We start from the raw sequence: 26,655 nt of genomic DNA on the forward strand, positions 1-26,655 counted from the left end.
CTTCAACATTTCTTCTGCAGATTTATGCTCATACAAATTTGAAAATAGTAAAAATTCATCTACAAAGTTTTCCTCTAAATCGGAAGAGTAAATTTTCACCAAAAATGGTATTATCGATATCAACTGCAATATCGGCAGTATGTCGGTATTGCAGATAAAGTTAGATAAACAAATTCGTAAATTAAAACCCATATTAATAAAAATGTAAAAAAAAAAAATATGCAAGAAAATTTTAGCGGGGAAAGAGGGGAGGAATGGGGGGGGGCAAAAACGGCTATGCCTAGGGCCTACGAAAGGTATAATCCGGCTCTGTGCCTAGGGCCTACGAAAGGTATAATCCGGCCCTGCATGGACATTTAAAAGCTAAAGAAGGTTTATGTTTAGTTACCAAGCGATTATGAAGTGTTAAAATCAGCACAGTGCCACTTTTTTTTCCTCTCAGCTTTCTACCATTGAAATTTGTTACTTTCATTATTTTGTTTATTTATTATTCAAAAATGAAAAGACTATTTTTCAAGTTTTATTTTTAAATTAATTTTTTTTTTTTTTTTTTTTTTTAAGAAAAAAAATTATTGCTTTTCTTTTAGTTTTGGGACTTTAATTGATAAATTACATGAAAACAAAATGACTTACTCATTTTACAAAATATATATATAGTTAGGGATGTACATTTTGCAGCCCTCGAATAGAAAGAATATGGTACTCCATCTTGCTGTTGAAAAGTAATTGAAAGATTCACATGTCAGAAATTTTATAAGTTTTTAAAACTAATTTTAAGAAGACAATACTGGAGATAAATACTGAAATTATGTAACATTAAATTTCCAAAATGAAGGCGCAAAGAGATTTAATTCTATTGCTGAATCACATTTGAAACAAATGCCATTCAAAGATTTATTAAATTATTTTATTGAAGTAATTTAGATTTACAAGGAAAAAAATTTGGATGCCCTGTGTAGATTCGATTTTTTTTAAAGGAGGCAAAGTATATTAAATTTAAAATGATTTTTATCTTCAAAATATTGTATATTTAGTCTTTTAAACTTGATACATAATTTTCTGTATAATTGTTTAAAGAATAATTAAAATTATTGTCCATAAAATAGACCTTGAAATCTATGGGGGGGGGGGATCCTTTCAGCATTCTTCCAAAAAAGGTTTTACACCACTGGTATATTTTTTCTTTCTGTTTTGTTACTTTTAATAATGAATTATGTTTTTTTTTATTTATTTATATATATATATATATATTTTTTTTTTTTTTAAGAAATGCCAAAAGCTTCTTTTTTTACTGAGGACAGGATTTAAATCAACTTCTTAAAGCATATCCAGGGGTGATTGTGCTCCGGAAAAAATCCGGATTTCCGGAATTTTCGCTAACAGTGAACAGTTTATTTTATTTGTTTGTAAGGGAGAGCCAGAGAGATACTTTATAAGCTTATATTCATGATTAATATTCATTTTTTATCAGTAAATAGTTGTTATAATCATAAACTCAAGAAAGAAAGACATATTTGTAAATTTTAATTACTTCTCCAGGTCATCCTAGCTATGTGTAAATGGTATAGGTATGTGTAAAATTTTAAATATATTTTAAGTAAACTAAGAAATATAGGAAAAAAACCTTGTTTATATTTTTTTCAATTTAAACTGTTTTTTGTATTTTTTTAACTCAAGAAATTTTCCAGAATTTTAACTTAGGCTCACAATTACCCCTGCATATCTTACTCAGTTTTCTGATATTTTTTTTAGATATGAAAGAAGAAGGAAGAAATGTCCAGATCCTATAAATGACAGATATAGACCAGATGTGACCATTGGTTCTGTTACTGAAAGAATGGACTCATTAATAGATGAATATATAAAAAAGAATTCTCATGGATTATTGAGAAACGATGGCAGAGGAACGACAAAAGAAAAATTCAAAGATCTGTGTTATTACCGTTCTTTAAGAGCACTTGCAGATCCTGGGGAAGCAGTTGGTCTTTTGGCTGCTCAGGTAAGAATTTCAAAATAAAAATACAAAATCAAAATATAATTAACTAACTAGTTTACTTATAATTAGCTTATTAGTTTACTGTTGGGATGATCCTTGATTGCTTTTCTAATTTCAAAATAAAAATACAAAATCAAAATATTATTAACTAACTAGTTTACTTATAATTAACTTATTAATTTAATTAGCATAATTATTAGTTTAATTAGCTTATTAGTTTACTGTTGGGATGATCCTTGATTACTTTTCTCACTCATCACGCTGATTTTCGACAGTAAGAGTTATAGAGCTAGTAATTTTGCAACCAATTTTGAACAGAAAAATTTTTTCTCTTGAGTTTCCACTTGTCTAAAAATATTCTTTTCCTTGTAATTTGTTGCAGAAAATTTTCTTTGAAATTGCTTTTTTTAACCTATTTCTATAAGCTATTAAAAATACAGTATGCTCTCAATATCTCAAAATTAATGGGACGCTTAAAAAATATTGAGATTGTGAGTTTTCGAGATAACAAGTTCAGAACTAAATATGTTCTAAAAAGTAGAAAACTATATTCTAAGATTCTACTTTTCAGATTTAACTCTAAAAAGTAGAGTCGTAAAACATAAAAATAATTACTAATAAATATGTATGGAATGATAGTTGACTATAAATACAGTAATGATAATTTCTATTTCGTAAAATATTTGATATAACAAGGTTTTGAGAAGACACTCTTTGGCATAGGAATTCAAATTAACATACTTAATGCCAAAGGGGGGAATATTTTTTTCTGATATAACGAAGTTGTCGAGATATCGAGAGTATACTGTACTTATTTTTCATCAGTAGTTCTTATAAAATGCCTTTTTTCTTTTAATGGAAATTTTTTTTAAACTCATAAAATTTTATTTTCAGATTGTTTGATTTCCTTATAGTGCCAGATCTGCAATTAATTCTATGTATGAGTAACATTTAAACTGAGAATAAGTTTACTGTCAATGTTGCTTTTGATATGTATTATAAAGGACTTAAAGAATAGATTCTAATTTTTGCTGAGTTAAAAAATAGACTTCGATGTTGAAATTTTTACATAGTTTTGTTTTTATTAGCTTAACTCATTAAACATCTTATTTGTCTTGAAGTTGGGTCTTAAATTGGCTTTTATTACATTTTATTGGCCTTATCAAGTCTTGGTGTTTGCTGTTTATTTTCACTTTAAAAGTTTACTTTAAACCTTGTTTTGTTTTACTTTTTTATTTTGGTAAAAGTGTAAATGAAACACACTAATGTATAATTTGTCTAAAATAAAAATCTCCCATTTTCATTCGTCTGGACCTTTGGCAGTGACTATGGTAATGAGGTATGACTATTTCAAGTAGGGGTTGATGTTTTTTTGTTTTGGAGTGGTTTTCGGTTCGAGTTGGCGAGAGAAAGGAAATCTGGGTTTATTGTATTGTCCTAGACTAAAGTTACCTTCCCTAAAATGCTCCATTCTTGTTTCCGTAGCACCTGGCTGCCTCTGACTTTGTGGCGGGAGGAGTTCTTATCTTAGACAAACTATAATTTCTCCTTTTTTTTTTTAATCAAAAATGTGTGCTAGTGTATCATAGTTAGGGTTCACGCCAGTATGGTGTCATTGCGACAATTGTTGCCAAATGTTCTATGAATGTCTCTGAGTGACAATATTGTCGTCCTGTGCATCGCTGACAATATTGTCGCCTTGAAATATGTTTGGAAATTACAAAATAGTAATAAAAAGTAGTTTTTTTTCTTCCGGAAATCCATTAATTTAAAAAGAAAATTTGTGCTAATTTTAATCTACGGGTTAGTTTTTTTCAAATGGAATAACTGTTAGTTCTAAACTTTTATTATTTTGCTTATTGATATATGTTAAGATAACAATTACAATATGTATACATATTTCTCTTCTGTGGCACCATGAACTCTGGTATTTTTCATATATTGACAGAAAAGAAATACTGAATAAAATATGTTTTGTTAGTTTCTCTGTTTTCCTTACTTATTTATTTAGTCTCAGCATTTTAATCTGTATGTTGAATCTATTTACTAATACCTTCTCAGAACATTTTATCTTTTTTTTTCCACCTAATTTTAATAAATATTATCTTCAATCATTTTGGGGTTATCCCTAATTAGTTTAAAGGGTGTAATAGATGGCAATTAATAACTTTTGATGTATACCAGTGTTTCCCAAACTTTTGACTTTTGTGTACCCTTTCTAAATTTTTTGTAACACTGTGTACCACTAATGAAAAATGAATGTATTTTTTTACTATAAAAAAATCACAAAAGCTAAACACCACTGTTAACACCACTAATTATTAACTGTTAACTCTGCAAAAAATAGCAAATATAAAAATATGTAATCATAAATTTTTATGGCTAGCTTTGTTTTTAAATAAAAATATTTGAAATTTTTGTTTGTTGCAAGATATTTCGCATAAAAATGCGTACCTCTGCTAAACTGTTCCCGTACGCCATGGGTGCAAGTCTTCCGTCCCCAGGACGGATTTCCGTCTTTCGAAAATGTCCGCAGGCGGAAGTAAGACTGAAACAAGACTGATTCGAAGACGGAAATCGGAATTTTTTTTTCTGTCCTTAAAAATATTTTTTAGGTCTTCGTTATTGGTCTACTTTCTTATGTCCTGTTGTTATTTTATCAAAAGACAGATGAATAAATATTTTTTTTTCAGTACAGTGCCCGCCGCTAATAAAATCACCAGATAATTAAATCAGCCGCTTTATAAAATCAAATCGGCAAGAACCAAATCGTTACAATATTAATACATGTTAAAAACATCCTTTAATAAAATCAATGGCGCCGCTTTTTAAAATCAAAATTTTGACTACATAGGTGCGATAAAAAAATCAAAAGTGCAATATTTCAGCTTTTTTTGTTCTTATTTATAAAATTTTATTTTTTCGATGTTTAAAGATCTTTTTAGAAGAAGCAACAGTTACTCACAAACCTGTGAAACAGGTGTGGTTAGCACTTTCCTGCGATATACATAGTGTAAGAGTTAAGGAAAAATGTGGGTGGTAAGCGGCGAGTTCATAGAAATCAATTTATCAATGTTAATTCCTTGACTTGAATGAAGTTTGGAGAAACCTATCTCACTCAACAGGGGGTCGAATTCTTATCTTACTTTTTATTGAATGAACCATAGAAGGGAGAGAAGTTTCTTTTGTTATCTATCTTGACAGAGAACATAAATAGATTTCCAAAAACTGTCTGTGCGCATGTTCCCTATTATTTAAGCCGTTTGAGTAAGTTAGAGTTAGAGCACATATCATTTTTAAGTTCGTTTGGTATTAAATTTTATCAGCATGCCGAAAAGGATCGATTTGAGTCTTAAAGATAAATTCGAAGTGTTGCAAAACTATGATAAGCTTCCTAAATGTAGTCAACGTGAAGTTTCAATGGAGATGGAAATGGGGCTCATAACTGTTTCGAAGAAATGATCAGCAATGAAGAAAATGAAATAGACGAGAATTTTTCATGTTACGTAGCTATTTACGATAACCTGCAAACATCAGGAGGAAAATCTGATTCTGAAATTGTTACAGACATCAAAAATTGCAATGTTATTTCCCATCAAGAAATGGAGGAATAAGATTCAGAAGATGAAATAAACTCATCAGTGTCATCTTCAATGGAAGTCAGAAAAGCACTTAATGTATTGCGGAAAGCTTTAGAACAAAGAGGAAGAATATCGAAAACTATAAAAACTTCTATAAACTCTCAAATGATGTTGAAAAGTTAATTTTAAATACTGCAACTCAAGCAACCATTGATCGGTTTTTTGCAAAACTTTTGTAAATTTAATCTTATATAGGATTTTACTTTATTAAAATAATTAAATTAGTTAAAATAAAGCATTAATGTGGTAATTATTTCAGCTTTTAAAGTGTGTGCATTTAGAATGTATCGTAAAAAAAAAAAAAAATTTCTTCAAATGTTGAATCGCCTCTTAATAAAATCAGCCGCTTAATAAAATCAAAAGAGCATAAAACGAAAGTGATTTTAATAAACGGCGGGCACTGTATTTAAACTTGATGTATTATGGTAAAGATTTCTTAGATAGTTTGCATATGTCGAGGGAGTATTGTGTATGTTAGGTATTTCAGTCAAAAAATTTCAGTCTTGGCCTTTTTTCCAACTTGCACCCATGGGGTACGCATGCCACACTTTGGGAAACACTGATGTATACCATAACGTGAATAATGCAAGTTCAATATTTTTTTCTCAAGTTAGTCTACCATATTAATTGTTTTGAGCTTTAAATCGAAATGAATACCCAGGTGGTCGTATTGGATCGCTAAATTTCCACTGCAGGTGTGAACACTAATCATGGTAGATATGATGGCAAAAGAATTAATAAATAGTGTTTAAAGGTTATTACTTTTTTACAGTCTATTGGAGAACCCTCTACTCAAATGACCCTCAATACTTTTCACTTTGCTGGAAAAGGTGAAATGAATGTGACTCTGGGTATTCCAAGGATGCGAGAAATCCTCATGACTGCAAGTCCCAATATTGCCACACCAACTATGGATTTACCTCTACTGGATAAACCAGGAATTGAAAAGGCTGCAGAGAAACTCAAAGTCAAATTATCTCCTGTACCACTGAAAGATGTAAGTTCTCTCACCTTAACAAGAAGGAAAAAAAAAATTTAAATTACTGTAGGAAGTCAGTTTTTAAAAATATTAAGATAATACTACAAGTTATAAGCTATTTAGTTTAAAACTTGTGCAAAGGATTCAATCTTGGGATTGATGATGGAAAAAAATCTTGAAATCAATTTGAAAACTTAAAAATAAAGACTGATATTTTATGTGAAAATAATTATTTTACTATTTATCATATTGACAACTACATATGTTTATGCCGCCCAAATTAAATTAATTTAGCCTTGAGTTTTAATATGTTTTATTTTATTAAATATGTTTTATTTTATTGAATAAGTTTTATTTTATTAAATATTTTCTGTTAACTGCGAAAAAGCAACAACAACAACAACAAAAAACTTCCCTGCTTTGGAAAAAATCTTTAATGCAGGTGTTGAGAAAAAAGAAATTTAACCACATATAAAAAGCTGTTGTTTTTTTAACTGACATTTGTATGAAAATAATTATTTTACTATAACTTTTCTTTCCTGGCCTTTGAAACAATCTTTAAAACAGGTTGACAAAAAACAATTTCTAAACACTTTTAAAAAGGTAAAGCTTTTAAAAGGATTTCCCAAAATTAAATGAGTTTGGAAATATATTTTTGACAAAAGGTAAGCTAAAGTGTAATGAGAAATAAAGTTTGTTTGTAAGGATATCTAATCTCTCTTTGTTGATGCAAACTATTTTTAATTTAAGAAATTAGAGTACTATCTAAATAGGGCTGTAATTTTATTTTGGATTGTGCTATAGTTTTGAAATTGGATATCAACTTTTTGGGATCTCATCTTTCCTGTTTAAAAAATATTAGTGCATAATCCAATTTTGTAGTTTATAGCCTAAACAAAATAATAATAATTTACTCCATTGTTTTAATTTTTTCTTCTATTTATATGATATTAGTATTCAACAAATTGTCTTTTTATTACAGGTTCTAGAGTCTGTGAAAATAAAAGAACAGATATCTATATCAAAAACCATGTAAGTGTTATAGCAAAATATCTTAGTAAAATTTACTTTTTAGTGTACAGTTTGACTGTTTAGTGTCAATGGACAGAATTCTATTTTCCAGTTAATATAGATTTTTCAGTTTGCTTATTAAGTTTTCAAAAAATGGAGAAAAAAAAAATAAAGCTTTTTTTCTTCTTTTTTTTGCCTTAAAAAAATTTTTTTTAATATTTTTCGTTAATAAAAAAATAAATCCTTTTTATGAAATTGTCGTTTTTTATAATCAGCAAAATGATTAAATAATGTTGTCACTCTACAATGAAAAAAATGGGGGTGGTTGAATTTCGACATCTGCTTCTATAAATTAAATTTGTGTTGTTGAATCTAAAGGTGCATTAGAAAGCCCCAACGTTTTGAAGTGCTGGTCAAGTTAAATTACGATTACTTTTTTTAAAAAAATTAAATTTATAAATCTAAAACAATAAATGAAATTTTTTTTATTTATTTATTTTTTATTAAAAAGTAATCAAGTTATTGATATTTGGGGACATTCTCAAAGAAAGTGAGCAATAAATTTGTGAAAAACAAAAATTATATTTAATATGTTATATATAATTAATTTTAAATTTTCTAGCATATTTTATTACCTATAAAGATTTTTTTAGAAACAATACTTTAAAGTACATTTGGAAAAAAAAATATGAAGAGTAAGAAAAGCTAAGCTATTTTATTCTAGAGTATTTTAAAAAATAAAACACAGTGAAAACTTTGAAAACATACCATAAAGTTACAAATGTAAAATTTTCAGAACATCATCTGTGTAGGATTGAATAGCTCTTGCTCTGTTAGAGATCCTACTCAGCTTCATTTTTATCTGCTGAGTCCCATAAAAAATTTTCTTTGTGTTGAAATTCCACATTTGTAGAAGATTTATTAATAAAACTCATATTTGGTTTATATCAGTGTTCGACTTATACCTCCAATTTACCAGAATTTTGCAATCTAAAGGTGAATTTTGCAATCAAAAATAGTAGTTTTACTACGGAATATGTGGTAATTATCATTGTTTAAAAATTTAATTATTACATTTTTTAATACAATTCTTTATCCATTTTTAACTGTATGTTAAAACATCCTTAAAACCATAAAATTTATTATTATTTTTTTTAGTTTATTTACTTTTTTTAGTTGGTGGATCTTGAATAATACTCTTTATGAATCTCTTGAATAATACTGTAAAATTTCTGAGTTCTTTCGAGCCCTGGTTTCTTTTCATTTTATTTATTTATATTTTAAAAATAATAAGTGCTAAATGTTTGGGTGAAATCTTGTATTTACTTATTAACTATATTTATCTTCATTTTTCTTGCAGGATGAGTTTCAGAAACTATTATATTAAAATAAAATTTTTGAAGTATTCTGACTATAAAGGACTAATTAACACGAATCCAAATAAAAATTTGAAGTACATTGAGAAGACCTTCATCAAAAAATTGTTGGAAGCTATAAAAAAGAAAATGAAGCAGTCAGCGACATCTAAGTAAGTGTTTCCTATTTTATAATTTAATTCTTACGCGTGTTAAAAATGTATCTAGTAAAATTATGAAACAAACTATGTACTAACAGTTAAGTCACACATGTCAAGGGGCAGCTAGAGTTGTTGCGAATTTAATTTTCACTTTAAAAAAATGAAATGTTTTATTTGTTGATATTAGGTGATAACATTCAATTCTTCAACAAAAAAGGTATCTATACACACTAGCATGGTGCATGGCATTATTTAAAGTGCTTAAAGGTGCTTATTTTGGATTTTTAAAAATCCTTAAAGTGCTTTTTTTCATTGGGTGTTTTTGAAAAGTGCTTAATTTTCCCTTTTCGAAAGTGAGATTTTTTTTTTCTTACCATGTCCATAGCTTATGAAAGCGCCAATCATTTTACATGTTTGATAAAATACTTGCAAATCCGCATTTGTATCTATTGTGCTGGATTTGGTAAGATTATTACTCTCTCGTGTGCAAATCTGTTGCATTTTGCAAGATATTCTCAATTTCAGGCTTCATTTGATCTGATATCGAATCGAAAAATCTCTTGATCTTTTTGTAATGTCTAAGATAATCTAGAAAAAATTTCTTTGTCAGAAACTAGTTATTTTATCATGACAGGGTCCTTATACTCCTTGGAAATAAAAAAGTCTCCAAGGAGTACTTGGAACTACTCAGTGGCGTACCTAGAACTTTTGCCGCCCGGGGCGATCTCCAGTTTGCCGCCCTTTCTATTATAAGTCAATCAAATAGTGGTTTTTATAAATTAATACACATAAATAAATTATTAAGTTATTTAATCAATATTAATTAATTCACAGAGTAAATTTTTTTAGACATTAATGCACTTGTAAACATATTTATATAATATCTACTCTTCTAGCTTTCATACTAGAAAAATCGTGTATAATGCTCTCAAAATTTATATTATTTGTAATTTCTGGTTCTATTGACAATATTGCAAGATTTTGTAGTCTTAATTGACTCATTGTAGAACGAAGATAATTTTTTATCAACTTCAATTTTGAGAAGCTTCTTTCGCAACTAGCGACACTGATTGATATTGTTAAAAAAATTCTTAACAAAATTACAATGTTGGGAACAGAATTTTCCAACCTATACTGTTGAATAAATTTTAGCAGATCAAGAGGGCCCTTCTCCCCGTTTTTCCAATGTTTTGCCTCTTCTTTTAGTGTAGGTACAGCCATAAAAACCTGGATCCTTTTTCTTTCAATATGGAACTGTTCTTTATCAATGTCAATCAAGTCTTTTATTTGACATTCAAATTCTTCATTTAGTAGGTTACACGGTATTATACACGAATATTTTCTTACAAGGCCATGCAACTGATCGAAGCGTTCTTTTATTTCCTTTATAATTCTGTCCATAGATGAAAACATTTCTCTGCGTACTTCTTCTTCTAAGGATAGCCCCACGTCTCGCGAATTTTCCCCACTCATATTTTTTCTCCTTCTAACTCGACGCTCAGTCAATATCTCCAACTCTTCACAAATTATTTTGGCTGCTATAACAGCGTTTTGTACTAGCGTATCTCTTTGTTCCATGAAATGTGTTTGCAAAGAATTTAGTTTTATATGGCATTGGTGGACATTTAACCCTTTTATTTGCAGGTATTTTTGAGCGTCATTAATTTCCAAAAGGACGGGTTCCCATAAATGAAGGTAACATAGAAAAGAAAAAGATTGCATAGAATTGAGTAATACTCCAGCATCTGATCTCGTTTTACTATTTTCTTCTTCAGATGTCAATTTTTCCAAAGCGCTTAAAATGTAAAAAAAATGTTTTTTTACTATAGTTACCGCGGCAGCTCTAGCGCTCCAGCGAGTTTCTACACTGCGTTTAACACCTTGACCAGTGACAGAAAGTAAAACATTCCATCTATGAGTGGAAGAAGAAAACAACAAAAACAACTGTTCGATAGTTCCAAAAAATGTGATGGAATTGATAGCTGTAGAAGCTGCGTGTAAACATGCCAGGTTTAAAGAATGATTTGTACATGCTACAAATTCTGCATTTGGATTTATTTCTTTAATACGAGTTTGAACACCGCTGTGCTTTCCTGCCATGACGGCAGCATTATCGTAAGCCTGTCCTCTGCAATTTTTTATATCTAAACCGTCATTTTCTAATTTCGTTAAAATCATATCTGTGATTTCACTAGCAGTTTTTCCTTTAGTTTCTACAAAGTCAATAAACGATTCTACAACTTTAACTTCGCTACCATCAATAACTACATATCTAATAATTTGACTGGTTTGATCTTTGTGTGAAATGTCAGGAGTGCTGTCAAATATAATACAAAAGTATTTAGCCTGCTTTATTTGATCCATAATTGTTTTTCTGACTGCGCCTCCCAATAGCTCTATGAATTCGTTCTGGATCTTCGGCGACAAATAAGAGATACTATATTTATTACCCATCTTAACTTTTACTACGTGTTCTCGTAATACTGGGTCGTACTTAGCCAATAAGTCAACAAGTTCAAGAAAATTTCCTCTATTTTCCATTGAATCGATGTTTTCCTGATGAACACTTTCACGATGTCCTCGAAACGCCAAATTTTGTTTTGCTAAGAATCTAATTATATCAAGTATTCTTGTTAGAATTTCCTTCCATTTTTTTATTTCTTTATCAATATTCTGTTGTTGTAGTTTGTCAATAGTTGCGCCACGTCCAAGTCTTATTTCTAATTCCTTCCATTTGGAATATGATCGAATGTGCAGTGGACTCACCTCATGTTGACTAATTTTGGGATTAAGTTTCCACCATTTGTTAAAACCATTTTCCGTATTAAAACCTGCTTGACAAAGATTATCAAACAGTTTGCAGCAGAAACAATAAATACTTTTCTTCGATGGTGAATATACCATCCACGATCTTAAGAGCTTTTCGCCATTAGGCAAAATTTGAAAAAACCAGTCCTGACTCAGTTTTCTTGTTTCACCTTTGGCTTTGATTGTATTATTAGAACGTTTTACTCCTTCGCTGAAGTCGGCGTCCAAATTTTGAATTGCAAAGGGACCTTGACGTACCAGAAATACTCTTGTATTGTCGTCAATTTTGTTAGGCCATAATCCAATATCTTTCATAGAAATAGACGGAATAATTTGTGCAGCAGATTCTTCATCAGAACTTGATGAACTTTCTACTTCTTCGCCAGTGTGTGAAGCAGGTCTTTCCTCTTGAACAACATTGGAAAATGTTTTTTCGCCTTCGAGGGCTGCTTCTTCGCCCATATTTGAGGCAACAATACTAAAAGAACTAGAAGTTGACTTATGGGAGATATATTTGAGTAGTGCTCCAGTATTTTTAGTCTGTATTTCCTCCCTTCTCTTCCTTTTCTTTCTAAATGACGCACCACTTTCTTTTACTCGTTTCATCCTAGGGATATATATTAAAATTCAAAATAAAAAGTAATATTTTTAAAAACCACGTTTTAGTAGTGGAGAATAATAATTAAGAAAAAAATTGAAAAACGAAAAACGTGGGGCGCATGAAATACATAACAGTAATGCTATATTGGTGTGTGTATGTGTGCTCTTGAGAATATGTGTATGTATATCAGTAATTGTAATTGTATCTGAATGTGGATGTGGAATATGCTTTTGTATATGCATATGTATGTGGATGTATATGTGGCTGTGCATGTGTATGAGTAAGAAAATGTGTATATGTACTGTTATGTATTTCATGCTCCCCACGTTTTTCGTTTTTCAATTTTTTTCTTAATTATTATTCTCCACTACTAAAACGTGGTTTTTAAAAATATTACTTTTTATTTTGAATTTTTTTATTTTGAAATTTTTTATTTTGAATTTTTTTTATTTTAAACTATGATTTTTTTTAATTTTTATTTTATATTTTTAAAAAATTATTTTTTAATTATTATTCTTCACTACAAAAAACGTGGTTTTTAAAGATATATATTTTTATTTAGATTATTTTTCTTAGTCAAGAGTAGTCAAGACTACTACAAGACCACTACTAAAGTAATAGAACTTTTATTTTAAATTAGGGATACAAAAATCTTTATAGAAAAACAATACCTTTACGACTTTCAATAGTTTTATGCTGATGACAACCAAAACAATCTGGAAATGAATGAGGAAAAACTGGATCCTTCCACGTGATTTTTCAGCCAATCAAAATACTCCGACAACAAAAATCTTTTCACCTGACACGTAATAATTTGAAATAATGGAATCGACAACAAAAAACAATCTCGAAAATAATTTTTTTTTGAATTTTAATTTTATTTTACTTTGTATGTCTTTTTTCTCTTCATTTTCATGCATTGTCATCCAATTCTGAACAGTGTGCTAAATTTGAAGTTTGTAGCTAGTCGGGAAGTTAGTTTAAAATCGATTACAAAATTCCACCCGGACAGACATACACGAAGGCAAGTTTATATAAACGTGGTAAAAAATATAACTTGTCGAAATAAATAGTATATTATGTATAGAAAACGGCAAAGTCATTTTACTACTCTGAATAGCATTTAGAATAACATCTATATCTATAATACGTAATATAATATACTTACCTATAATAAACTCTCCAAATGCACTGGCACCCTAATAATTTGTTTCACTCTTCACTGTTAAAAGATTGAATCGCGAATGAACAAAATGGTTTATAAGCAATTTATCATTCCAAATACAATTCTTCAAAACGGACTAAGTATATTTATCTATTTGCGATTCCTGAAATTGTAACTTCTTCAGTATTTTGGTTTTGTCTCGTTTAGATTTTGTTGTTTGAGAAAGATAGTTCTTATGCCGGCGCCCTAATGCTTTGCAGACCTAACAGACCGGCGGTCTGCTAGGTCTTCCGCCTTCCCGTCTAGACCGCCTTCCGCCGGCCCTGCTTTTCAAAAGAAAAATCAATGATTTAAAAAAATATTGATTCAATCATAAAAATTGCCGAGCAAAATCGTAAAGATCCTTTTACGAATTCAACGAATTTTAATGAATACAATAAAATAAAATTATTATCTTGTTCTTGAATTAGAATTCAAAATTTACACTAAAATGCATTTATATACACCGAGGAATAATATTCAAAATCATATAGTTAATCATAATTTATATAAACCAAATATTAAACTTATAATAATCATAATAATCATTTATTATTCAAGAAAGAAAATAAATATGAAATGAATAAGTTGCTTTTTACAACTATAAGTAAATATAAAAAATGCCGCCCCAAGGTAAGTGCCGCCCGGTGCGGACCGCACCCACCTCCCCCCCCCTAGGTACGCCACTGGAACTACTTAGATTATTGCTTTGCATAGATGAACTTACTAAGTCCGCTGATGAATTTGCTGTCCAAGCTGGGAAACTAAATGATATGCAGTGGTGCAAGTGCTGCGCCGATCCACACCAATTGTGGAAACCTGCTCCTACAAGCTCCAAATTGAAGTAGTTGGCTTAAATTGCGCCAAAAAGGATATTTTCTCCTGAGTATCGCAAAGTCCCAATTTTGCGGCAACCTAGGTAATGCCATGTGGGTTGCTCTGGATTCAATGGGAAGGATTCTTGCACTCTCATGTGCAACTCTGATTTGTTTTTCAAGATATTCTCAATTTCAGGCTTCATTTTCCACTTTCTGAAATAGAACCAAAACTTCTCTCGAATTTTCGGGGACCAACTAAACATTGCCAAATTTTAATAGCAAAAGAAAATTTTATTTCTCTTGTTAATTTCAAAGTTATTGAAGTGCTATCGACTTCGTCGATAGCAAGCTAATGGCCTTCTTGCACTATTCTATTTATAAATTAGTACCATGATCTTTGAATTAACTTGAGGACCATTCACTAAACACATATTTTCATGTTGATCCTCAGAGCAGTCAAGAATCACAAAGCTTCATAACCTCAAAATTTCCATCTCCTCTTTATTCATTTAATTCAATAAGGATAAAAATTGAGTTTCTTAAACTTAATTTTTTTTATCTGAGGGACCATCCACTAATTGCACATTGTTTTTAAACATTGATTTTACTTTATTGATTTTTTTTAAAATATTTTTTTTTTACTTATTGCATTTTATTATTGTATTATTACTTTCAAAATTTTCGGTGCTCTTAATTTGTTTTTGGAAAAAACTTAATATTTAGAGGCAAGCATGAAGAGAGGGGCTTTCAATATTTTAAATGCATCAAAAAATCTTATGTTTTTCAGATTTGTCATTCAAAAATACTTTAATTCATCTCTATTAAAATATGATCTTTGATTTAAAACAATCAATTTAAAACAATCAATATAAAAAATTTTAATTATCACAGATTTGTGAATTATTATGATTGTAGGGACAATATAATAATTTACTTCTAAGAATTTTTTTTAGCTACATTACTCATTGTATTTGCATTTAAAAATTATTTAATTTTTTTTAATCATTTTATTAATGAAATTCTGTACTAGGTAACCAATTTTAATAAAAATTTATTAGGGGCCATTCACTAATTTACATTTGTAATAAAAATCTATTAGGGGCCATTCACTAATTTACATTTGTAATAAAACTTTGCTTAATTCTTTACATATTTTTATGAATTCAGTATGATCAATATTAATTTTGTTAATGTTTTGTTGAATATGCTATTACAAATAACATTTATTAAATTTTTAAGAAAAATACACTCGATAATCTAAAATAATAGTTAAATTAATTACAGTTTTGAATTGCCTTTTACAGAATTAAATAAAGTAATTATTAATTTCGAAAATAGTATGAGCCACTCAATATTGAATTTATTTAAATAGCTTTTGACAAAAGCTCTTTTTTTTTAAGAAATATTTTGGCTATATTAAAAAAATTTTTGGGTCTTTTCAAAACTGAGACACCATTGATTCACTTGCTATATGATGAAATGATGTCTCTAGGTAAAGCATTGTTAGGGCATTTTTTAAAGATTTCTGCTTTTCTTAGTTTGTCCAGGAAGGACTTAAAATCATTGGATGTAGAGAGCTCAGAAAGTTGGCAAAAATCAAATTTAATAGATGTTGGACTAGATACCACAAAGGCGATGACATCTTTATCTTCTTCAGAAAAAAAATCTATGTATTTAGGTGCCAGATCTTTTTACTTGGCATGCACAAAAAAGTTATTGAAAGCATTGCCTCTTCAAAATAGGTTACTGTACCATCTTGAAATGTTGCATCCTGTAATGAGAATGGAAGGCACTTATATTAAGGCATCTTTGTTACTAGATAAATGGACGGGGTTACGCAGAAAACCAGAAGGTTATTCTTCTGACTCAAATGAATGTGCACCAATTGATGTGTTTTGGAAAAACTATTTTGTGAAGAAAGATAATTTGAGAAATATCAAATATCCTCTTTTAACAAAGCTTTTTAAATCTCTTTTATGCATACCACATGGGAATGCCGACGTTGAAAGAAGTTTAGTGTGAACAAAAAGCTGCTTGACAATAGGGCAACTTTAAATTTGCATAGTATTAATGGTTTGAGACAAGTTGTGCCTTATATCAACAAAATCGGGGGTTTAAATAACTTTAAAATTGACAAAGATGTGATTAAAGTGGCTCATACAGCATTTAAAAATTATTCTGCTCGGTTAGAGGTTGAGAAAAAAGAATGTGAAAACACTGAAACTGAGGAAAGCAGATTGAAAGCTGCTGAAATTGATTTGCAAAAAAAATTGAAGGCTTCTCAGGATCTCATAGCCACAGCTGAAAAAAATATTAAAGATGGGTTGAACAATAAAGACATGTTGATTATAGAAAGCGGACAGATCCTCTTATCTGAGGATAGCAGAATATTTAACAGCATTGGAAGATACCAAATAGAAGCTTAAATTGTTAATGCAGGGACCTTCATAAAAATGAAAAAAATAAGACATGAACAAAATTAAAAATTCTTGTTTTAATTCTTTTTATTAAATATGCTCCAAAATTGCTTTTTCGTTGCTCCAAAGCCATGTTTAGCCACTTAGACCACTGGATATGACTTAGCTGTCAAAATCTAGTAGTTTAAGAAAAACTTTAAAAAGAATCAAAATTGAATTGCAAGAGTTAGAAGAAGAAAAATAACAGCAAATAATTTTACATGTTATAAGCAAACATAATTAATAATTTGCTTTTTTTTTTTTTTTTTTTTTTTTTTTTTTTGCATATAAAATGCCTTAAATTTTCTTATGTATTCTAATTTAAAAATATATGATTGGTAGGTTTTTCTATCAATCCTTAACATCTGTACTTTAACAAGATTTTTTAAAATATTTGAATATGGAAAATATATTTATGTGTAAAGGTGATAATTTATTTTTCTCCACGAAGTTTGACAAAGTCAAAATTTATTTCAAAAGGGATAGAAAAAAAATTCAAATTATACATTTTTGCAAGTTCCTTATAATAACTGCTTTTTAATTTAAAAAAAAAACTATCTTTTACACAAAGTTTTAGAATTTTTGATAAGTCCTTAAAATTTTGGACTCCTTGGATACTCCTTGGATTTCTTCTTCTGATCTCTGTATGAACCCTGAATTCGATTTTTAAAAAATTTCTTAAAATTCCAGAGTTGTAGATGCTATGAAAGAAGGTCGAAGTTTTATTAAATCTGAACCTCAGGGTGAAGGTGATGATGACAATCCTCCCCCATTTCAAATGGAATCTTCCGCTCCTGATGAAGGAGAAAGTTCAGCAGAAAGTGAAGATGAAGGAGATACAACCTCATCCAAAACAAAAATGAGACACAATCAGGAACAAGAGTATGAAGATCCTGAAGATGAAGAAATGCTCCCTGAATCTGGTATGGTTTAAAGTCATGCATATTTGTATTGTTATAAAGAGTATACGAGAATTTATATTTTGTTAAAATAATCTGTTAAATAACAGTGGTCAGTTGGTCTGGGACTACTAAAATTACACTAAGACCACTTTAAAATAATTATCATTGGTTCAATAGACTAGCAGACAATGTAAGAGATAGTATGCTGTTACTCTTGTCTTATTGTGAAATACCATATTTCATCCTATTCATTTAAACATACATGCAGGGTATCCGCACACCTGCAAAGTCATGGATTTAGGTCGTCGAAAAATCTAATTTTTTAAATGGAAACCCCCTCCCCCAATTTCATGGTGATCAAAATATCTGAATTTCTAATAAAATCTCCACTGACAGTCATATTTTATTAAAATATAAAATATTTTTATCATGTTCTTTAAAAATTTTGGTGTACTTTAAAAAAAGGAAAGAAAAAACATCATTTCTGAAGCGGATTATCTTTTAAACTTCTGTGATTACAGAATTTTTAGTATTTATTTTATTTTATAAATATAAAATTCTAGCTGAAGCAAGTTAGTCATTGGCGAATTTTTTTAATTCTGAAATGAGAATCGAAAAATCAGGAGTATCTTTCCTTTCCATTGAACAAGAAAAGTATCTTTAGGATATAGTTCTACAGAAAAATATTCTCTTTCTTTACTCTGATTTTTAAATTTAAAATCTATAAATGTGAAGATACTGAATATAACAGTTTAAGTTAAACCTATCATTGCGATTAATGTTATTATAATGCTTTTTTAAATTTATTGTTGTGTTTTTGGCAGAGAAGAGGTTGTGGGAATGAGCGGACCTTGTACCTTCTTGATTCAGAAAATATTTTACTGGTGACTATTTTTGCTGTGTTTCGGCGAATTTTTTTCTATGAACTCAAGAATAGAACTGTACATAAATTTGTTTATAGAATTATTTAATCCATAGTTTTGCCTTTCGAAACATACCAAAATCATTACAATGTTAAGCATTATTTCATTACAACATTATCATTCATATTCATTAACAGCATATTACAGTAAAAATTTTCGACAATGTAATTTTTTTATTTAAATTGTAAATTCACCTAATTAACTTTTTTAAAATAATGAACATGCATATGGATTGGTGAAAATGTGTATTGGCAGGTAATATATTTTAATTACCAGTGACAAATTTTACTTAATTTCAATGTATTAAAAAAAATTAATAAATTAATTAATGCTACTTCTTATGGTTTTGAAATAAATTTTCAATACTTGATCTTCTTCCAAAATAGTATGGAAAAGGACTGTAGTAATTGTTTCTTCACCTACCTCATTAAGGCTATTTTTTGTTGCCACATTATTGTGCTATTTTTATAACTGTTGTCTGTTTTTATAACTGTTTGTGACTCTTTAGGCAGTTTGTTATTATAATTATAAAAATGGTGGAAATGTCAAAATCTGAATTTTGCAAAAATTAAAAGCATTTTCGATAAAAAATTTTAACATTTTGAAAAGTTACATTACAGTTTGCATTATTCATTCATTTTTCGTACTTTATATAAATTTGATTCTTTATTAGTTTTATATTTTATTAATAAGTAATTGTGTTAATCTTTAAAGAGGAAAATACTTCCAATAATTGTTACTTTATTGAAATACATGCATAATTCTTTTACAAAACAAAAATAATTCAAATTTCCCATATAAACATTCCTAGAGACATTTCTTTAAAATTGAAAAAGCAAAATTCTACATAAGCAAACAAAAAATATCACAGAACAATTATCTTTTTAGCATTTCCTTAATTTAAAATTTTATCATACTTAGTATCATTTGGAGTCCAATAAGCAATGGTAATTCTATGCAGCCATACTTTCCTTCGTTCTTTATTGTGATCTCCGACAAATAAGCAATATAATTTAAAGCCAAAATTTTGACTTATTAAAACACCTGAATGTGCAACAACCTGCTGTCATCATTGATTAAAAATTATGATACAAATAAAGTAAGAAGAAAAGCAAAAATATAAATTAGAAATTGAGTGCAATGATACTTCATTGTTAAAACTAATAATCAAAATGGCCACCATTTGCCCCGTGTTTCGCGATAGCCAAAATTGAAATCGACACAAAGGTCGCAAGGAAAAGAGGGATGCTACTAAACTAGATCATCTAGGGCTCTACTAATCCCTACTGATTCAACTATATAGAATTTTTTTTTTTCAATTTTTAGCTGCAATTTTAATGAAATACTTGGATTTTTATTTGTTTATAAAAAGGGTTCAAATGCTTCCAGTAATAAAATATGTTAAATTATTTTTGTTTTTCTTTCAGATGAAGAGGAGAATGAAACTGGAGCAGTTAAAATTAAACAAGAAATACTGTCAGACGAAGAAGAAGAAGGAGAAAAACTTGAAGAAGAAAGTGTTCCGGGTAGATCTGAAAATCTGAATACTTCAACTTTTAATGAAGATCATGCTCAACGCATAAATGTGAGTATGCAATGTTATTAAGGGCATTCTGTGTTAAAGAAATAAAATGCTATGTAGTCACAATATTTAATCAGCTTAGCCAATTTTAAGAACTTTCCTTTTCCCCCCAGTTGTAATAAAACTTTGTGTACATATGATCTACACATGTATCAGTTATATTTTTTAAGTTTCAGTTTAAATAAAATTTAGAAATATTTTTAAAATTTCAGTGGAAGAAATCAAGCACAAAAACATACTTTAACTGAATAAACATGGCTTTCTTTGCATGGATTTAATTTGTTAACTCTCATTGCTGTAATTAAAAAGTCCAGGTAGACCTCCAATATTTAAGTTTAAATTTTTTTTTAATAATATGTGTTTAGTTTAACATTCCTTTATGGTAAATTAGTGTAATTCTGTTTCCATAATGTATTGAAATGTTTTAAAAAAATTATAGGGATATTTGTTTTGTTCCAATTACAATGAATCTGCCTCCTTTATTTTATTACAATAAAGTTCAGAGAAATAATTTCTTATTTAAAAAAATCTATCATAAAAATTAGTTCAATTTGGAAGCTTGAAGTTACTACACTGGTTCCATATCTCTATTTGTAAACTTAAATGTGTAAAAAATCCTTATTATTTTGATTACTGTCATATTTTTTGCTTGTTCACAATGGTTGCTTTTTGTTGCATACATCAATTTATTATTAATATTAACAAATATTAATCCCAAAAATTTAAAGCAGAACAACTTCATAATTGAGTGAACAACTTTTGAAACTTAATTTGTAAGATTTATTTCTCTAGTTTAAATATTCAGTTTTCAAAGAGCATAATTTAAATAAATCATAAGTTTTATGAGGATAGGTTGTTTTTATTTATTTAATTTATGTTTATTTATTTATTTCAGTTTGTTAAATGTCTCCATAGCTATGTTTTTGACTATGAGTTTGATACTGAATTTGAGAGATGGTGTAAAATCACACTCCAAGTAAGTAGTCAAAATATTTAATTAAATGTTGTATTAAATATTATTGAAAACTATTTTATTTAAAATTGTAAATTATGAGAGAAATTATCGAATTTTTTTCTGTCTGTATAATCATAAGTACCAGATCTTTTTGTTTTAAGACTCCTTTATATCTGTGCTATCTATTGAGTTATTGGAGAAATTTCACATTGAATGCTTTATATAATGCTTATTTTTAAAAAAAATTTGTAGGCTAAAAAGTACGAAAAATAGTTTGACTTTTATACCTTTTAAAGCCAACTATATTCTGTCTGCTATTTGAGATACTTACTATTTAGGTGCACATATACGTTTCCAGATATCAAAAATCATAGAGAACATACAAAGCAAATATGTAGAAAGTAATTCTTTAAATTAAATATGGTAGCTATAACATAGTCATACATAAAATAGTATATAACGCGGAATTAATCGGAAATAATAATAATAAAAGAAACATTTATTTTCTGACTGATTTATAAAAAAAATTAGCTTGTATATTTTTGCATTAATTGTGATACTGTTACAAACAACTAACCAGATATGAAAGAAACTTTAAAAAATACACAAAAAAAAACTTCAAGTTTAATGGAGTAACTTTGAAGTACTCAAATGTGTTTTCCACATGTATAAGTACCTTCATTTTTTTTTAAAGTAAAGCCATTGCACTTTAGTTTGATTTTATTTCATACCTTGTAAAGATATATTATAAAATGTATAATTTGTGATACTATTCACTAACTTAGGAACCTTACTGAGTTTTTAAGAAATTCAAACATAGAACATGCTTGTTCAAAGTGCATCTTGTAATTTAACATAGTAACTATTGAGTAACAAGCCTTTTGAACTTAGATTAATGCTTCTATTAATTAAAAGACAAATAAAACTATTGTTCTGTTGTCTGATTTTAATTACTTAAAATATTTTTTCTAGCTTCAATTAGAAGGCAGTAAAATTGATATGAAATCTGTTTTTGAAGAAGAAGTGAGCAAAGCGTACGTTTATGCAATTCCAAACATCAAAGAAGCCATCTTAGTTAAAAATCCTGATGCTAAAGATGGTGGCCCTAAACTAATGCTTAAAACTAGTGGTGTAAACTTTTTGGTAAGTCTTATCCTTTTTATAAGTGTGTCTACACTTGTTGCAAAAAAAAAAACTATTTACAGAGGTGATTGTGCTCCATAAAAAATCCGGATATCCGGATTTTTTCCTAATCGCCCTAGAAGTTTCCGGAAATCCTGGGTCCAGAAGTTTCAAGAAATCTTCGATCACATTTATGTATAAAAATTCTTGTATATTTTATTTCAAAATATTAGAACTAGAATTTATACTTGGCATCTTTCATTTGTAAATATTTTTTCAGGTAGAATAATAAATGTGATTAAAGTAAACTTACGCATAATTATTCATTTAAATTATGCTGTATATAATTTATTTAGAATTTAATGTTTTGAAAATGTCAATGATTTAAATTTATAAAGACATTAATTCTCTGAAATGCGTCATTTATGATTTTACTGAAGAAATTTTCGGGATTTTTGAGTTGAACTCACAATCACCCTTGTATTTATACTAAGAATATACAATTAGTAATTGATTTTAGGAAGTAACGTAAAAATAGGAAGAAATTGTATGTTGCTTAGTCTAAAGAAATTTTAAAGCTTTAGTTAAAAAATTACATTCCCTAATATTTGTTTACCAATATGTAAAGTCTTAAAGGCACAATGTTGCAAGGAAAAACAAGAAGAACACATTTTATTTTAACTGAATTACTATTTATTAAGGATTACTATATATATTATGATAGAAATAAACAAGTAAGCACACAGAAAACTTGACTTTGAAAATCAATTATATGAGCAAACAATGATGTCAAAGCATCTTAGATTTGTATGCAAAATATAGCTGTGGCACGAATCAAATTTCAACACACTGGACATTTTACTTATTTATATATTTTTTTATTTATTATTTGTTACAAAAAGCATTCTTTATACCCTGTGTCAAAACTGTAAGCAGTTATTGTCTACAGATTGATTAAAACAATGCTTTTTATTTGATTTGTGATCTTTGTGATCCAGAAATTCAAGAAACAAAGGCCTTGAATTTTTTTTTTTTTGCAGTTTAATCACGAAAGATTACTTCCAACCTATGGGAACTAATTTTTTTTAATTTGTAGTTAGTATCTCGGTTTAATAAGTTATTCAATAAGTTGTCAAAAATTAAATAGCTTTTTTTTTAATACACAAGTAAATGATTTTTGATCATTTCATTTAAAAAGAACAGTTTTTATTTCATTTATTGACTGTATTTAGTTATCTCTAGCACCTCCTTGTAGCTTAGGTAGTCTATTTCTGTCCTCGAGGAGAAGGAGAGGTATTGTTATTACTGCAGTTGTAGGTTTCTTTAGTTTTTTGGAAAGATTCCTCTTGCCTAAAATGATCTCGGTTTTCTTGCTGATGACTCCTGTTTATGTATTTTAACAAGATTAGCTTCATTATAATTCAGTTTTTAATGCATTTTGTTTTTAAAATAACCTAAATTTATCAAATTTAAATATTTGTTTTTAAAAAATTTTATGAATATATTTTTTTTTCTTCTAGGAAATTTTTAAGCATGTTGATGTTTTGGATATTAATAAAATTTATAGCAATAATATCCACGCTATTGCTGATATTTATGGCATTGAAGCTGCATCTAAAGTGATACATAAGGTAATCTATATAAAATACATATTATTTTGATGTTGCAAAAAGTAAAAGCTATTTTTAATATAAATAAAGGATCTTATATAAACATTTTTATTTTATTATTACAATTGGTTATAATTCATATTTACAACAACTAGTTTATTATGCATTTTATTATCTTGCTTATCTAATGCCTCCGATATCTTTCTTTGTAAAGGAAATTTATGTTTATTAAAAGACTAAAAGACAATTGTTGTGATTTTCAACATAAATTTTTAAAAGAATTTTTTTTAAAAATATTATATAAATAAATTTAGTTAGAAAAATCATATTTATATTAAGAACAAGCTATGTTTTGCTTGCTCAGCTTAGTCATTTTATAATGCAAAGTTAATTTTAAAATGCATTAAAAATAATATTGATAAAAATCAGACAAAATTTGTTTTTCTTTTTTTTTTTTTTCAATGGTAATTGTTGGAGATTTAAAGTAATAAAAAAATTGTTTGGCTTTAAAGATATTATTTTTCCTTTTCTTACGTTTTATGTGAAAAGCATATTGTTTGCCTAAAAGTAGTGTTCTTCCCCTTTCTTTAGAAATGATGCCGTCAAATTTGCATCATTGTGCTATTTCAATATTTTTTGTTCAAATTTATTTACATGCCTGAGTTTATTGGTATAATTTCTTTCTTTTGGATTGCAAGAAATATTTGTGAGACATTTATGTTCAATAAGCAGCAATTAAGTTAAAACATTATTTTTTGGTTTTGTATGATTATTTAAATCTTATTTATTTAAAGGAAATTGTCAATGTGTTTGCTACATATGGAATTACGGTAGATCCAAGACATCTATCTCTAGTTGCAGACTATATGACTAGTAGTGGTAAATATCGCCCCTGTAATCGAGTTGGCATGGAGGGTAATGCCTCTCCACTCCTACAAATGAGTTTTGAAACTACAACCAATTTCATGGTTGACGCCATGCTCAATGGTAAGTTATATTCAAATTTATGTCTTATCTATAAAGTTGAAATTCAGTAATTTCTAAAATAATATCTTACAAAAATGTTGAATTGATAGTGTTGTGATAAGTGTAAGAATATAATAAATATTCTATAAACTTTTATATGCTTTGAAATTTTTTTTAACCGTATTTTAGGTTCTTTTAAGATAACTTTAGTATAATTTTAATATTTTTATTCAATTTATTACATAGTTAAATGTGTTGGTATTTATGTGACTTTTCTCTTGTGCATTGAAACCTCTATTTGTAACCAATTTTGGGAGGCCCAGAATTTTTTTCGTAGACTGTGTGTTACAAAAAACCTTTAGAAGAGACCATCAAAACCTTCCCAGCAACTGTGCAAGCTTCTGTGAGAAAGGTCAAATAAGGAAACACAAAAAAATATTAACGAAACAATTAAGTTCTAGTTCATTTACGTCACACTAGAGCTGCACACTGGACTATTGGCAAGAGTCTGGGAAACATCCCTAAGGATGATCCGAAAACATGCCATCACAATTTTGATCCTTTGCAGAGGGGATGGCACCCCTGCTTCGGTAGCTCAACGACCGGCACTCGAAGTCGAGCGCTTTACGATAGAACAGTATAACGAGAACCGATACTGCACACCTTCGGTCCCTATGTAGACTAATCCAAGTGGTCACCCACCCGCACATTGACCACAGCCAGTGATGCTTGACTACGGTGATCTGCTGGGAACCATGTCTTAAAGATCAGTCCACTGCGGGGCAAGTAGATTCAAAATGTTTGTGAAGGCTCTTATTTAGAGAGTACTTTTTGACGATCTCTAAAAGAAATCAGCAACCTCATGTTGCAGTCAAGAGTGCACTAAAGACGATGCTATCGACGATTTATTTTTAGAGTTGAAATTAAATTTTAAATATATATTTATTTAGAAAAACTAAGCATCTGAAACAGAGAACCCTCTTCTCATTTTTTAAAGCTAACAAATTTTTTGAACATAAAACTGAATGCAAACTTAATGGAAAACACAATTGATTATTTATAATAGTTCTTTCATTCATAATTGGTAAATTTGTTTTTGAACATAATATATCAATAAAGGTCATTTTTATTGCCTCTAAATTTTATTCATCTATTCAGTTTGCTATCAGCAATGGTTTTTATTATTTTGCTTAACAAACTTGTTTCTTATTTTATTTTTTAAGGGGTGCAAGACAGGCTTCAATCACCATCAGCTACCATTTCTTTAGGACAACTCTTCAAAGCTGGAACGGGTGCCTTTGATTTAAAGATAAAATACAAATGTGAAAAGTGAGATTTTCTTGCAGTGCCAGTGAAAAAAAAACACTTTTATTTCTGACCAAAGACATATTATAATATGTGCTATTTATATTGTTTTGAGAACATTTTTGTACCAGTGCACACTATAAAATAAAGCATGTATGACAAGTGAATGTGTTTCATGTGCATTTCCAGTTTTCAATCAGTTATTTTTTTGTATTGATCAGAAAAATTGTAAATAAAATTATATTATATTTTGTCTCATA

General features: G+C 28.6%; 2 protein-coding genes and 1 pseudogene across 3 annotated transcripts in view; 2 read left to right on the forward strand and 1 right to left on the reverse strand.

Moving 5' to 3' along the window:
- Polr1A (RNA polymerase I subunit RpI1) overlaps positions 1 to 26,655 on the forward strand; it is a 68,296-nt gene extending 41,641 nt beyond the window's left edge. For both annotated transcript variants that reach the window (XM_087153437.1, XM_087153438.1), the window contains exons 22-32: positions 1,753 to 1,999; positions 6,410 to 6,634; positions 7,599 to 7,648; positions 8,988 to 9,155; positions 17,721 to 17,953; positions 20,283 to 20,440; positions 21,333 to 21,413; positions 22,365 to 22,535; positions 24,035 to 24,145; positions 24,919 to 25,111; positions 26,314 to 26,655. In XM_087153437.1, coding sequence (XP_087009563.1) covers positions 1,753 to 1,999; positions 6,410 to 6,634; positions 7,599 to 7,648; positions 8,988 to 9,155; positions 17,721 to 17,953; positions 20,283 to 20,440; positions 21,333 to 21,413; positions 22,365 to 22,535; positions 24,035 to 24,145; positions 24,919 to 25,111; positions 26,314 to 26,423 — 1,747 coding nt within the window. In that variant the 3' untranslated portion in view covers positions 26,424 to 26,655. The remainder of the gene's footprint in view (positions 1 to 1,752; positions 2,000 to 6,409; positions 6,635 to 7,598; positions 7,649 to 8,987; positions 9,156 to 17,720; positions 17,954 to 20,282; positions 20,441 to 21,332; positions 21,414 to 22,364; positions 22,536 to 24,034; positions 24,146 to 24,918; positions 25,112 to 26,313) is intronic.
- LOC147803119 (zinc finger MYM-type protein 1-like) lies at positions 10,017 to 12,557 on the reverse strand. Its single transcript, XM_087153698.1, has one exon. The coding sequence runs from the start codon at positions 12,555 to 12,557 to the stop codon at positions 10,017 to 10,019; it is 2,541 nt and encodes an 846-aa protein (XP_087009824.1).
- LOC147803120 (uncharacterized) lies at positions 15,908 to 17,117 on the forward strand (annotated as a pseudogene).

This window comes from Parasteatoda tepidariorum, chromosome 10, assembly GCF_982258835.1.
Source record: "Parasteatoda tepidariorum strain Cologne lab strain chromosome 10, Ptep-v5.0, whole genome shotgun sequence".
Lineage (NCBI taxonomy): Eukaryota > Metazoa > Arthropoda > Arachnida > Araneae > Theridiidae > Parasteatoda > Parasteatoda tepidariorum.

Excerpts from the sequence above, each read along its gene's own strand:
- LOC147803119 (XM_087153698.1), bottom strand. The coding sequence starts at position 12,557 with ATGAAACGAGTAAAAGAAAGTGGTGCGTCATTTAGAAAGAAAAGGAAG.